General features: G+C 45.5%; 1 protein-coding gene across 1 annotated transcript in view; it reads left to right on the forward strand.

Annotated features, from left to right (window-relative positions):
• LOC310805694 (CUB and sushi domain-containing protein 1-like) overlaps window positions 1-15,000 on the forward strand; it is a 158,155-nt gene that overhangs the window by 96,327 nt on the left and 46,828 nt on the right. The window contains exons 33-36 of the mRNA XM_083671494.1: window positions 10,489-10,692; window positions 10,812-10,936; window positions 11,159-11,255; window positions 12,160-12,264. Of these exons, the coding sequence (XP_083527620.1) occupies window positions 10,489-10,692; window positions 10,812-10,936; window positions 11,159-11,255; window positions 12,160-12,264 (531 nt within the window). The remainder of the gene's footprint in view (window positions 1-10,488; window positions 10,693-10,811; window positions 10,937-11,158; window positions 11,256-12,159; window positions 12,265-15,000) is intronic.

Here is a 15,000-nt window from a genome sequence, read left to right on the forward strand (position 1 = left end):
GACGAAATCATTGTGTCAGAATAGGAAACAATGCACATGTCCAATGAGCTCCAGTTGGGCTAAACTCAGAGCCCAGCTTCCCAGAGTCAAACTGTAAACCTAGAGTTGATACTGCAACCCGGAGAATACATGTTCCCTATTTTGGCAAAACTCACAGTATTTTACTGATAAGTAAAATGAAAATCACGACAGTAAGAAAATGTTTAGACTGTCTTTCAGTGCACAAATACAAAAAGGTAACAAAGCAAATATTTATTTGTTACTGTAATACAGTCAAATGTTCAGCTGACTGAACTGACTGCAAAAAAAAAAAAGGGTTTCGTAGGTCCACAAAAAATAAAAACCAAAATCTAAAAAGCGGTGAAACAGATCTGATCCTGATCAGGCCAGAGGACCTGCGATGTTCCTGCGATGGGGAAGACGCATCTGTGAAAAGTGCATACAGTCGAGGCTGCATGTTTCATAAATGTAAGACAAAACAACATTAACTATCCATTCCTCTAAGCTCTGGAGATATGCATAGAAACCCTAAAGTTCCATGACTGTAATGACTGTAGAGAGTAGAAGACTACTGAAGTGGTAACTTACCTCTTCTCATCTCTGAATGCTGGATAACTGAGGATAACTGAGGATAACTGAGGATAACTGAGGCCTCCGTGAAGCGGCTCAGATTCAGCTGGACTCGCTGCCCAGCTTCAGTCACTGTTAGGCCATGATTGAGTACATGGTCAACCAAAGTTGAGAGGATTTCATTAGACATATTAGCTTGCCTTCCTCTTCTTCCTCCTCCTCCTCCTCTTCCTCCTCTTCCTCTTCCTCTTCATCATCTTCCTCCTCCTCTTCCTCCTCCTCCTCTTCCTCTCTGTTCTCCATGCTGCTCCATATTTCCCCCTGACACAGTCGAGGTCACCTGAGGCCTCTTTTATGCTCTGACACCTGATTGAAGTGTTTTGCCAGTTGGGTTTGAACAGGTGAGAAGTGAGTGAGACCAGTTGGTAATGAGGGTGTTTCATTTTGAAGGCCAGTGTTTTCCAGGTGAACAAAGTGAGCTAAATGATGCGATTTGTGCTTAGAGTTTTGCAAAAATGTGATTTAGAATTAAAATTTGAGTGAAGACACTGGAATTGTGCTTTAAGTTTAGCAGTCTGGAGTCTTGTTGATACATGAGCTTAAAGTTTTCAGACTTGTGTGAATAGTTCCATTTTCTGTCAGAAAAACTGGAATATATGATGGTGTGTGGTATGTATGGTGGTATGTATGGTGGTGTGTGGTAGGTATGGTGGTCTGTATGGTGGTGTGTGGTAGGTATGGTGGTGTGTGGTAGGTATGGTGGTATCTATAGTGGTATATATAGTGGTGTGTGGTATGTATGGTGGTGTGTATGGTGGTATGTATGGTGGTGTGTGGTAGGTATGGTGGTATGTATGGTGGTGTGTGGTAGGTATGGTGGTGTGTATGGTGGTATGTATGGTGGTGTGTATGGTGGTGTGTGGTATGTATGGTAGTGTGTGGTATGTATTGTGGTATGTATTGTGTTATGTATTATGGTATATATTGTGGTATGTGGTATGTATTGTGGTATGTATTGTGGTATGTGTTGTGGTTTGTGTATGTATTGTGGTATATATTGTGGTATGTATTGTGGTATGTGTTGTGGTATGTATTGTGGTATGTGTTGTGGTATGTATTGTGGTATGTATTGTGGTATGTGTTGTGGTATGTATTGTGGTATATATTGTGGTATGTATTGTAGTGTGGTATGTGGTATGTATTGTGGTATGTGGTATGTATTGTTGTATGTGCTGTGGTATGTATTGTGGTATGTATTGTGGTATATGTTGTGGTATGTATGGTGGTGTGTGGTAGGTATAGTTGTATGTATGGTGGTATGTATGGTCGTGTGTGGTATGTATGGTGGTGCGTGGTAGGTATGGTGGTATATATGGTGGTGTGTGGTATGTATGGTGGTGTGTATGGTGGTGTTTTTGGTGGTGTGTGGTAGGTATGGTGGTGTGTGGTATGTATGGTGGTATGTATGGTGGTGTGTGGTAGGTATGGTGGTGTGTGGTATGTATGGTGGTGTGTGGTATGTATGGTGGTGTGTGGTATGTATGGTGGTATGTATGGTGATGTGTGGTATGTATGGTGGTGTGTAGTATGTATGGTGGTGTGTGGTAGGTATGGTGGTGTGTGGTATGTATGGTGGTATGTATGGTGGTGTGTATGGTGGTGTGTGGTAGGTATGGTGGTGTGTGGTATGTATGGTGGTGTGTATGGTGGTGTGTGGTAGGTATGGTGGTGTGTGGTATGTATGGTGGTATGTATGGTGGTGTGTGGTATGTATTGTGTTATGTGGTATGATTGTGGTATACGTTGTGGTATGTATTGTGATATCTATTGTGGTTTGTATTGTGGTATGTATTGTGTTATGTGTTGTGGTATGTATTGTGGTATGTATTGTGGTATGTATTGTGGTATGTATTGTGTTATGTGTTGTGGTATGTGTATGTATTGTGGTATGTATTGTGGTATGTGTTGTGGTATGTATTGTGGTATGTATTGTGGTATATATTGTGGTATGTGTTGTGGTATGTGCAGGTGTGGTAATATCAATTTAATTTTTCAACCTTAGAGATGCTTCATGTCCTCATGTATTATACATGTCTGTAAGCCTGTGTGTGTGTGTGTGTGTGTGCGTGTGGGTGTGCGTGTGTATGTGTGTGTGAGCCTGTGTGTGTGCGTGTGTATGTGTGTGTGTAAGCCCGTGTTTGTGTGTGTGTGTGTGTGTGTGTAAGCCTGTGTGTGTGTGTGTGTGTGTGTGTGTGTGTGTGTGTGTAAGCCTGTGTGAGCCTGACTAAGCCCTGCTCTCCTCTACCACAAGAACAGCTGAGACTAGAGTGTTCACACACTGTAGGCCAGTGTTTCTCAACCTCACTGTAGGCCAGTGTTTCTCAACCTCACTGTAGGCCAGTGTTTCTCAACCTCACTGTAGGCCAGTGTTTCTCAACCTTTTTTCAGTCGCGGCACCCTTTGCATGAATGAAAAATCTCAAGGCACCCCAATATATATATATATATTTTTTTTAATGTTGATTATCATTAGAATACACACACTGTCTCTGACGAACAACAAATGCATAACGCATGTAGCCTACTACTCTTACACGCACGCATACACACACACACACAGGGGGGCGTAAATGTGACTTACTCTCAGTGAGAGATTTGGGCCTGGGAGGATGCACACAACCGCTCTATTCTCGCAGGAATGGATGACAGACACACACGTAGCTCCTGGTCCACAGCTCTCTGTACTTGTTCTTGATGCAGGTTAAGCTCGAAAAGCTCAGTTCACACAAATATGTCGTGGAAAAGGGTAACAGTATGTCAACAGCACTACTTGACACTATCGGGTATTCCTTTTCCAATGATATCCAAAATGTATCCAATGTCATATCTTGAAATTTCATCCTTAATGTACGATCTTCTTTCATCTCTGCCAGTTGCTCCTGTGCCTGCATTGGCAGGTCGGCTGCGCTCTCCAAAGCGCACGAATTCCAAGGGTCACGGACCCAGTCAAAACCAGCAAAGGTCTCAGCTGGAAAATACTTATTAAATCTCTCGTCAAGGGTTTGCAGATGCTGAGAGATAAGGCCAGAAAGTTTTTTGCTGTTTGGATGTGCACTGTACAGGGGAAACATCTCAACTCTCCCGTTTCACACAAGAGCGCCAGAGAGTGAGTTTAGACTTGAAGCCACGCAATTTGTCTGATGAGCTTAGTAGATTTTCCTCTTTACCTTGCATTTTAGAATTAAGTTCATTGAGGTGCTTAAATATATCGGCCAGGTATGCGAGTTTCACGCACCATTGCGCATCTGCAATGAACTCTTTATATGCAGAATTCTCTCCCGCTAGAAACACTCTGACTTCTTCTCTTAACTCGTTCAGTCGGTCCAAGCACTTTCCGCGTGAGAGCCAGCGGACATCCGAGTCAGAACCCACTTTACACAACCAACATTGTTTACAACACAACCAACATTGTTTACAACACAACCAACCCCGTTTACAACACAACCAACCCTGTTTACAACACAACCAACCCCGTTTACAACATAACCAACACTGTTTACAACACAACCAACACTGTTTACATCACAACCAACCCCGTTTACAACACAACCAACACTGTTTACATCACAACCAACACTGTTTACAACACAACCAACACTGTTTACATCACAACCAACCCCGTTTACAACACAACTAACCCCGTTTACAACACAACCAACCCTGTTTACAACACAACCAACCCTGTTTACAACACAAACAAACAGACAGGAGACAAAGTGCTTTACAGCAACAACAACATTAACAACAACAATATTAACGTTGATGACAACAACAGTAGTTTAATAGTTTAGTGACAGTTGTTTTAATTTATGGTAGTTTAATAGTTTAGTAACAGTAGTTTAATAGTTTAGTAACAGTCGTTTTAATTTATGGTAGTTTAATAGTTTAGTAACAGTAGTTGTGAATCTACTAGTTCCTGAAACTGTAGCTCAGTTTCTCAAAACTAGAAACACAAAACTGAAGTTCACCATTTGGTCAAAACTCTGTTCTCTCTTCTCAAAACTGATTCTTTCTACCAAAACGATCCACAGCTATGATATGAATATCTCTTACACACTGCTGTGACAATAAACTTAAAACACAACCATCAAAATACTGTTTATATATGTTGATATGTTTTGGCTTCATGCAGCCATGTTACACATTCAAATGTAGAAAACTGTGTCAAATTGTTTCCTTTTTCTCCTTTTTTAAAGTTTACTTTTTTTTTGTCATAGTAGGTTGCAATGTTATGGTACATACAGTATAAAGACTGTTGCCATATTGTAATAAAATACTGTGAATATATCATAAATATTACATTGACGAAATCATTGTGTCAGAATAGGAAACAATGCACATGTCCAATGAGCTCCAGTTGGGCTAAACTCAGAGCCCAGCTTCCCAGAGTCAAACTGTAAACCTAGAGTTGATACTGCAACCCGGAGAATACATGTTCCCTATTTTGGCAAAACTCACAGTATTTTACTGATAAGTAAAATGAAAATCACGACAGTAAGAAAATGTTTAGACTGTCTTTCAGTGCACAAATACAAAAAGGTAACAAAGCAAATATTTATTTGTTACTGTAATACAGTCAAATGTTCAGCTGACTGAACTGACTGCAAAAAAAAAAAAGGGTTTCGTAGGTCCACAAAAAATAAAAACCAAAATCTAAAAAGCGGTGAAACAGATCTGATCCTGATCAGGCCAGAGGACCTGCGATGTTCCTGCGATGGGGAAGACGCATCTGTGAAAAGTGCATACAGTCGAGGCTGCATGTTTCATAAATGTAAGACAAAACAACATTAACTATCCATTCCTCTAAGCTCTGGAGATATGCATAGAAACCCTAAAGTTCCATGACTGTAATGACTGTAGAGAGTAGAAGACTACTGAAGTGGTAACTTACCTCTTCTCATCTCTGAATGCTGGATAACTGAGGATAACTGAGGATAACTGAGGATAACTGAGGCCTCCGTGAAGCGGCTCAGATTCAGCTGGACTCGCTGCCCAGCTTCAGTCACTGTTAGGCCATGATTGAGTACATGGTCAACCAAAGTTGAGAGGATTTCATTAGACATATTAGCTTGCCTTCCTCTTCTTCCTCCTCCTCCTCCTCTTCCTCCTCTTCCTCTTCCTCTTCATCATCTTCCTCCTCCTCTTCCTCCTCCTCCTCTTCCTCTCTGTTCTCCATGCTGCTCCATATTTCCCCCTGACACAGTCGAGGTCACCTGAGGCCTCTTTTATGCTCTGACACCTGATTGAAGTGTTTTGCCAGTTGGGTTTGAACAGGTGAGAAGTGAGTGAGACCAGTTGGTAATGAGGGTGTTTCATTTTGAAGGCCAGTGTTTTCCAGGTGAACAAAGTGAGCTAAATGATGCGATTTGTGCTTAGAGTTTTGCAAAAATGTGATTTAGAATTAAAATTTGAGTGAAGACACTGGAATTGTGCTTTAAGTTTAGCAGTCTGGAGTCTTGTTGATACATGAGCTTAAAGTTTTCAGACTTGTGTGAATAGTTCCATTTTCTGTCAGAAAAACTGGAATATATGATGGTGTGTGGTATGTATGGTGGTATGTATGGTGGTGTGTGGTAGGTATGGTGGTCTGTATGGTGGTGTGTGGTAGGTATGGTGGTGTGTGGTAGGTATGGTGGTATCTATAGTGGTATATATAGTGGTGTGTGGTATGTATGGTGGTGTGTATGGTGGTATGTATGGTGGTGTGTGGTAGGTATGGTGGTATGTATGGTGGTGTGTGGTAGGTATGGTGGTGTGTATGGTGGTATGTATGGTGGTGTGTATGGTGGTGTGTGGTATGTATGGTAGTGTGTGGTATGTATTGTGGTATGTATTGTGTTATGTATTATGGTATATATTGTGGTATGTGGTATGTATTGTGGTATGTATTGTGGTATGTGTTGTGGTTTGTGTATGTATTGTGGTATATATTGTGGTATGTATTGTGGTATGTGTTGTGGTATGTATTGTGGTATGTGTTGTGGTATGTATTGTGGTATGTATTGTGGTATGTGTTGTGGTATGTATTGTGGTATATATTGTGGTATGTATTGTAGTGTGGTATGTGGTATGTATTGTGGTATGTGGTATGTATTGTTGTATGTGCTGTGGTATGTATTGTGGTATGTATTGTGGTATATGTTGTGGTATGTATGGTGGTGTGTGGTAGGTATAGTTGTATGTATGGTGGTATGTATGGTCGTGTGTGGTATGTATGGTGGTGCGTGGTAGGTATGGTGGTATATATGGTGGTGTGTGGTATGTATGGTGGTGTGTATGGTGGTGTTTTTGGTGGTGTGTGGTAGGTATGGTGGTGTGTGGTATGTATGGTGGTATGTATGGTGGTGTGTGGTAGGTATGGTGGTGTGTGGTATGTATGGTGGTGTGTGGTATGTATGGTGGTGTGTGGTATGTATGGTGGTATGTATGGTGATGTGTGGTATGTATGGTGGTGTGTAGTATGTATGGTGGTGTGTGGTAGGTATGGTGGTGTGTGGTATGTATGGTGGTATGTATGGTGGTGTGTATGGTGGTGTGTGGTAGGTATGGTGGTGTGTGGTATGTATGGTGGTGTGTATGGTGGTGTGTGGTAGGTATGGTGGTGTGTGGTATGTATGGTGGTATGTATGGTGGTGTGTGGTATGTATTGTGTTATGTGGTATGATTGTGGTATACGTTGTGGTATGTATTGTGATATCTATTGTGGTTTGTATTGTGGTATGTATTGTGTTATGTGTTGTGGTATGTATTGTGGTATGTATTGTGGTATGTATTGTGGTATGTATTGTGTTATGTGTTGTGGTATGTGTATGTATTGTGGTATGTATTGTGGTATGTGTTGTGGTATGTATTGTGGTATGTATTGTGGTATATATTGTGGTATGTGTTGTGGTATGTGCAGGTGTGGTAATATCAATTTAATTTTTCAACCTTAGAGATGCTTCATGTCCTCATGTATTATACATGTCTGTAAGCCTGTGTGTGTGTGTGTGTGTGTGCGTGTGGGTGTGCGTGTGTATGTGTGTGTGAGCCTGTGTGTGTGCGTGTGTATGTGTGTGTGTAAGCCCGTGTTTGTGTGTGTGTGTGTGTGTGTGTAAGCCTGTGTGTGTGTGTGTGTGTGTGTGTGTGTGTGTGTGTGTAAGCCTGTGTGAGCCTGACTAAGCCCTGCTCTCCTCTACCACAAGAACAGCTGAGACTAGAGTGTTCACACACTGTAGGCCAGTGTTTCTCAACCTCACTGTAGGCCAGTGTTTCTCAACCTCACTGTAGGCCAGTGTTTCTCAACCTCACTGTAGGCCAGTGTTTCTCAACCTTTTTTCAGTCGCGGCACCCTTTGCATGAATGAAAAATCTCAAGGCACCCCAATATATATATATATATTTTTTTTAATGTTGATTATCATTAGAATACACACACTGTCTCTGACGAACAACAAATGCATAACGCATGTAGCCTACTACTCTTACACGCACGCATACACACACACACACAGGGGGGCGTAAATGTGACTTACTCTCAGTGAGAGATTTGGGCCTGGGAGGATGCACACAACCGCTCTATTCTCGCAGGAATGGATGACAGACACACACGTAGCTCCTGGTCCACAGCTCTCTGTACTTGTTCTTGATGCAGGTTAAGCTCGAAAAGCTCAGTTCACACAAATATGTCGTGGAAAAGGGTAACAGTATGTCAACAGCACTACTTGACACTATCGGGTATTCCTTTTCCAATGATATCCAAAATGTATCCAATGTCATATCTTGAAATTTCATCCTTAATGTACGATCTTCTTTCATCTCTGCCAGTTGCTCCTGTGCCTGCATTGGCAGGTCGGCTGCGCTCTCCAAAGCGCACGAATTCCAAGGGTCACGGACCCAGTCAAAACCAGCAAAGGTCTCAGCTGGAAAATACTTATTAAATCTCTCGTCAAGGGTTTGCAGATGCTGAGAGATAAGGCCAGAAAGTTTTTTGCTGTTTGGATGTGCACTGTACAGGGGAAACATCTCAACTCTCCCGTTTCACACAAGAGCGCCAGAGAGTGAGTTTAGACTTGAAGCCACGCAATTTGTCTGATGAGCTTAGTAGATTTTCCTCTTTACCTTGCATTTTAGAATTAAGTTCATTGAGGTGCTTAAATATATCGGCCAGGTATGCGAGTTTCACGCACCATTGCGCATCTGCAATGAACTCTTTATATGCAGAATTCTCTCCCGCTAGAAACACTCTGACTTCTTCTCTTAACTCGTTCAGTCGGTCCAAGCACTTTCCGCGTGAGAGCCAGCGGACATCCGTGTGCAGCAACAAGCTCTGATGCTCGGCTCCCATTTCCTCGCATAGAATGGAAAAAAGACGGGACTTTAACGGTCGCGCCTTTATGAAATTAACTATGTCCACTGCCCTGTCCAGTACATCTGAAAGATATTTCGGTAAAGTCTTGGCAACCAGTGCCTCCCTGTGAAGGAAACAATGCGTTGTGCGAACATTTTGGTTTTGCGCTCTGATCCTGCTGATGAAACCTTTGACATTGCCGGTCATCGCAGCAGCGCCATCGGTGCAGACACTGATGCAATTTTTCCAACTTAGACCTCCCTGTTCAAGGTACTCTGTTGTGACACGGTATATTTCCTCTCCTGTTGTTTTGTGCGGCAAACACTTGCAAAATAAACAATTCTCACTAATTTCTCCTCCATCAATAAATCTCACAAATCCCAAAAGTTGTGCGTGGCCACTCACGTCTGTTGATTCATCAACTTGCAGAGAGAATTTCCCACACAGCCTTATTTTGTCTAAGACCACGTCTTCTATGTCTGCCGACATGTCATTTATACGCCTTCCAATGGTAGAGTTCGAAAGTGGTACCTCTGCTTGTGGGCCTATCATTTTGTTGACAATAGCCGTGCAGGCTGGCATTATTACAGGCTGGCATTATTACAGATTGGCATTATTACTGATGGTGTGAGGCTTTTTAGCCTTAGCTATTATTTCGGCTACCAAGGTAGCTAGCCTCCAGTGCATTGTTTGAGACTTTCGCACACTTGAACTCACCTGCTCCTGTCGGCTGTGTTCGCTTTTCAAACGAACAAAGTATTCCCTACTTTGGTTGGCATGTGATGGGTGATTGGTTGTCAGATGTCTTTTCAACTTGCTGGGTACCATTGCCTGGTTGGACAATTCCATACCACATAACAGGCACAGGGGGAGAGGACATGACAGCTCTCCAGTGAAGATGAATCCAAACGTGAGGTAATTGTCATCATACTGTTGTTTCTTCATCTTGCTGGAGCTGCCTACCTCCTTCACTGACTGACCACACGATGACCATGTTGAGGGCTCAGATTCAGATATCAGACTGTGGAGCTTTTCTTTCCAACCCGTGTCCATGCTGCTGGATGATGACCCGTGTCCATGCTGCTGGATGATGACCCGTGTCCATGCTGCTGGATGATGACCCGTGTCCATGCTGCTGGATGATGAACCGCTGCACAGCCTTGACAACTCATCCAATATCGCGCGCTGTAAATAAAAGTATTTGCCTACGTCATGCAGCCTACGTTCCAAACACTGATCGCAGCGTCGGTAGGCTACTAGAAAATTAATCCGAACTATTTTCTCTGATGTGTGCCTCGATTTACTTAACTGTATGATACAGCTAAAAGAAAGATTCCAAAATGATGCATTCATTTATTTAAATTTCACTATATTAGCCTAGTGTCAGCCATGTTTCTGCGGCACCCCTAAGGGTGCCGCGGCACCCCTGTTGAGAAACACTGCTGTAGGCTGTTATAAACCCTTCATTACCTGTGTTATAACTGTTCCTCTCAAGTTGTTATTACCTCTGTTGTAACTCTCCCCCCCCCAGCGGTTCCTCGGACCAGCGACACCCAGTGCAGTTCTGTCCCGGAGCCCAGGTACGGGAGACGTATCGGGTCAGAGTTCTCTGCGGGGGCGGTGGTGCGGTTTGAGTGCAGTCCCGGCTACCTCCTCCAGGGGTCCTCGGCCATCAGGTGCCACAGCGTGCCCAATGCCCTGGCCCAGTGGAACAGCACCGGGCCCAGCTGTGTGGGTGAGTACCCCCCCCCCCCTTCTCCTCTACCCCCCCCATCCCCCCTCTCCCTCCCCTACCCTCTCCACCCCTCCTCCCCCCTGGTCTGTCCAGTAGAGTAACCCCCCCCCCCCCTCCAGTCCCCTGCAGTGGGAACTTGACAGAGAGGAGAGGCACCATCTTGTCTCCTGGGTTCCCAGAGCCGTACGGCAACAGCCTCAACTGTGTCTGGAAGATCCTCGTCAGCGAGGGAGCCGGGATCCAGGTACCACTCTGACCCCTGACCCCTGACTGGGATCCAGGTACCACTCTGACCCCTGACCCCTGACTGGGATCCAGGTACCACTCTGACCCCTGACTGGGATTTAGTGAGGGTTTAGTGTGGAGGGTTGAGGGGCTTTAGTGTGGAGGTGTGTGTGGAGGGTTGAGGGGCTTTAGTGTGGAGGTGTGTGTGGAGAGTCAGGTCTAACTGGTTCCCTCCTCTCAGATCCAGGTCATCAGCTTTGCTACGGAACACAACTGGGATTCTCTGGAGATTTACGACGGAGGAGACATGACCGCCCCCAAACTAGGCAGCTTCTCAGGTAGCTGTGTGTGTGTGTGTGTGTGTGTGTGTGTGTGTGTGTGTGTGTGTGTGTATATGTGTGTGTGTCAGATCCAACCTCGGCTGAGAGCTGATACCTTGGCTTTAGTGCAGCGTGTGTGTTCTAGAGTGTGTTCCAGAGTGTGTGTGGAGAGGGAGAGGAGGGAGGGAGAGTCCCCTCCAGACAAGGTTTAACCTTTCTAGTGTGTCTGTGGAGAGGTGTAACCGCCAGCCACTTCACACACACACACACACACACACACACACACACACCTGTAACCCACCAGGCCAGCTGCAACACAACAACCAAGGAGGTCACAAAACTCTCCAGAGAAAGACACTAGAAAGGTGTGTGTGTGTGTGTGTGTGTGTGTGTGTGTGTGTGTGTGTGTGTGTGTGTGTGTGTGTGAATGTGAGTGCGTGTGTGTGTGTGTGTTTACATTTCCAGATCTGTTTCCCACGTCTGTGCTTCAACCATAACTTTAGAATTACCGTAAACCTTCTAGAGCGTGGCTCTGTTACCGTAAACCTTCTAGAGCGTGGCTCTGTTACCGTAAACCTTCTAGAGCGTGGCTCTGATGCAGCCATGCGTTTTCACGTCTCATTCCGTCAACAGTAGCGAGTGTGAAGGAGGGTGGCTGTGGAGATGGCAGTGCGCACACACACACATCTGCACATGCACAAACACACACATGTGCACACGCGCACACACAGGCACAGGCACATACAGATACACACACTACTGTACTACTCCTGTCCTCTCCTCCCTCCCCCCCCCCCCCCCCCCCTTCTCCTGCAGTCTGTCTCTGAGCTCTGTAGACTTTTAAAATCATTCTCCTCTCCTCTGGTGAAATGGTTGACTGCCCCCTGTGTCTGTGTGTGTGTGTCTGTGTGTGTGTGTGTAGGTTCGACGGCCCCTGCGCTGCTGAACAGCACCAGTAACCAGCTCTACCTGCACTTCCAGACAGACATCAGCGTGGTTGCGGCAGGGTTCCACCTGGAGTACAAGAGTGAGTAGACACTCACTCACTCACTCACACACACACACACACACACACACACACACACACACACACACACACACACACACACACACACACACACACACACACACACACACACACACACACACACACACACACACACACACACACACACACACACACAATACATCATACACACACACACACACCATACATCATACACACACACACACACCATACACCATACACACCATACATCATACACACACACACCACACACACACACACACACACACACTCACACACACACACACCATACATCATACACCACACACACTCACACACCATACACACACACTCACTCAAACACTCACACACACACGCACACGCACACGCACACACACCACACACACACACTCACACACCATACACTCACACCTACACACATGCACACACACAGACACCTACACACACACACCCACACACTCACACAGACACCTACACACACACACACACAGACCTACACACACACCCACACACCCACACACACACACACGCACCACGGAGGCCCAGAGGGGACAAGACAAGTGCAACAGAAATGATTTAAACCAAAAATAAATCGAGAGGAAAGAGGATGACAAAGTCCCCGTCTACAACCACTGAGACTCCCTCCTCCTCTCCCCTCCTCTCCCCCCTCCTCTCCCCTCCTCCCTCCTCTCCTCTCCCCTCCCCTCCCCTCTCCTCCCCCCTCCTCCTCCTCCCCTCCTCTCCCCTCCCCTCCCCTCCTCCTCCCCTCCTCTCCCCTCCCCTCCCCTCCTCCTCCCCTACTCTCCTCTCCTCTCCTCTCCCCTCCTCTCCGCTCCTCTCCCCTCCTCCTCCCCTCCTCTCCTCTCCTCTCCCCTCCTCTCCTCTCCTCCCCCCTCCTCTCCTCTCCCCTCCTCTCCCCTCCTCTCCCCTCCTCCCTCCTCTCCTCTCCCCTCCCCTCTCCTCCCCCCTCCTCTCCCCTCCTCCCTCCTCTCCTCTCCTCCCCCCTCCTCTCCCCTCCTCTCCTCTCCTCCCCCCTCCTCTCCTCTCCTCCCCCCTCCTCTCCTCTCCCCTCCCCTCCTCCCCCCTCCTCTCCTCCCCCCTCCTCATCAACTAAATGATTGAATAGATAAATGAAGGACTTTAGTGTCCCAGACCTCCTGATCTACTCTCTCCTTCACTCTGTCTTAACACCTCCTATTGGACTGCTGCTATCACACACACACACACACACACACACACACACACACTCACACACACTCACCACACACACACACACACACACACACACACACACACACACACACACACACACACACACACACACACACACACACACACACACACACACACACACACACACACACACTCACCACACACACACACACACCAGGCTTGGAATTTCGTCATTTTAGGGGCAAGGCCATTTGGCCTTCCCGTTCACATTTTTTTTAAGGGCACAAAGGCCACATGACAGGGCACAAAGGCCGTTGGGTTAAATTACGCTGGTTTTACCTTTCAGATTAATACCTTAACATTCTCATTCACCAAGAAACATTAATTATGTATTAAAACATTTGTTTTAATTTAAAAACATTGAAAAACAAAAGAAATGTCAGAATTTGAGTTCAAAAAGCCCAGAAATTCATATAAGAAGGATTCCAAAAGTAACCCCTACAATTGACCAAAGTAACTGTATTCTAAATACCACTCAATGAAAATGTAACTGTAACAAAATACAGTTACTCATAATTTTGTATTCTGAATACGTAATCCCAAATACATGTATTCAGTTACTTCCCAACACTGGTTGCGTTTCCATCCAGCTCATTCACATATTCTATCTTGCATTCGTGAAAATTCGGATACAGAAAATGCGCATCTGCGTGCATTAAGATGTTTGATGGGAACGCGACTATTGTTTACTTGACAGCAGGAGTCAGTCAGCTGTCAGGTGCAGTAGCCTAGGTAACCCTCTAGCCTAGGTAACCCTGTAGCCTAGGTAACCCTCTAGCCTAGGTGACCCTCTAGCCTAGGTAACCCTGTAGCCTAGGTAACCCTCTAGCCTAGGTGACCCTCTAGCCTAGGTAACCCTGTAGCCTAGGTAACCCTCTAGCCTAGGTGACCCTCTAGCCTAGGTGACCCTCTAGCCTAGATAACCCTCTAGCCTAGGTGACCCTCTAGCCTAGGTGACCCTCCAGCCTAGGTGACCCTCTAGCCTAGGTAACCCTCTAGCCTAGGTAACCCTCTAGCCTAGGTGACCCTCTAGCCTAGGTAACCCTCTAGCCTAGGTAACCCTCTAGCCTAGGTGACCCTCTAGCCTAGGTGACCCTCTAGCCTAGGTAACCCTCTAGCCTAGGTGACCCTCTAGCCTAGGTGACCCTCTAGCCTAGGTGACCCTCCAGCCTAGGTAACCCTCTAGCCTAGGTAACCCTCTAGCCTAGGTGACCCTCTAGCCTAGGTAACCCTCTTGGCATTTTGCGAGTGTCAGATATTGGAGTGACAATAGTGAGCTACAATTAAATTTATTTGGTCAACTGTGGGTATTTGGACTGGCGATAAATGGCTAAATTCACAGGTTCAAGTAACTTATAGATGCCGACCTTTTTTTCCCTCCAAAGAGAGACGTATCCTAACTAGTGACACCTCACCAGCTGTCGCTAGTCAATCAACATGACAGAAAAGTGTAGCACTAACGTCAACACCAGTCGTTTTAACATTACAAATGGATGAATAGCA

The sequence above is a fragment of the Argentina silus genome (assembly GCF_951799395.1).
Source record: "Argentina silus genome assembly, chromosome: 6".
Taxonomy (NCBI): Eukaryota; Metazoa; Chordata; class Actinopteri; order Argentiniformes; family Argentinidae; genus Argentina; species Argentina silus.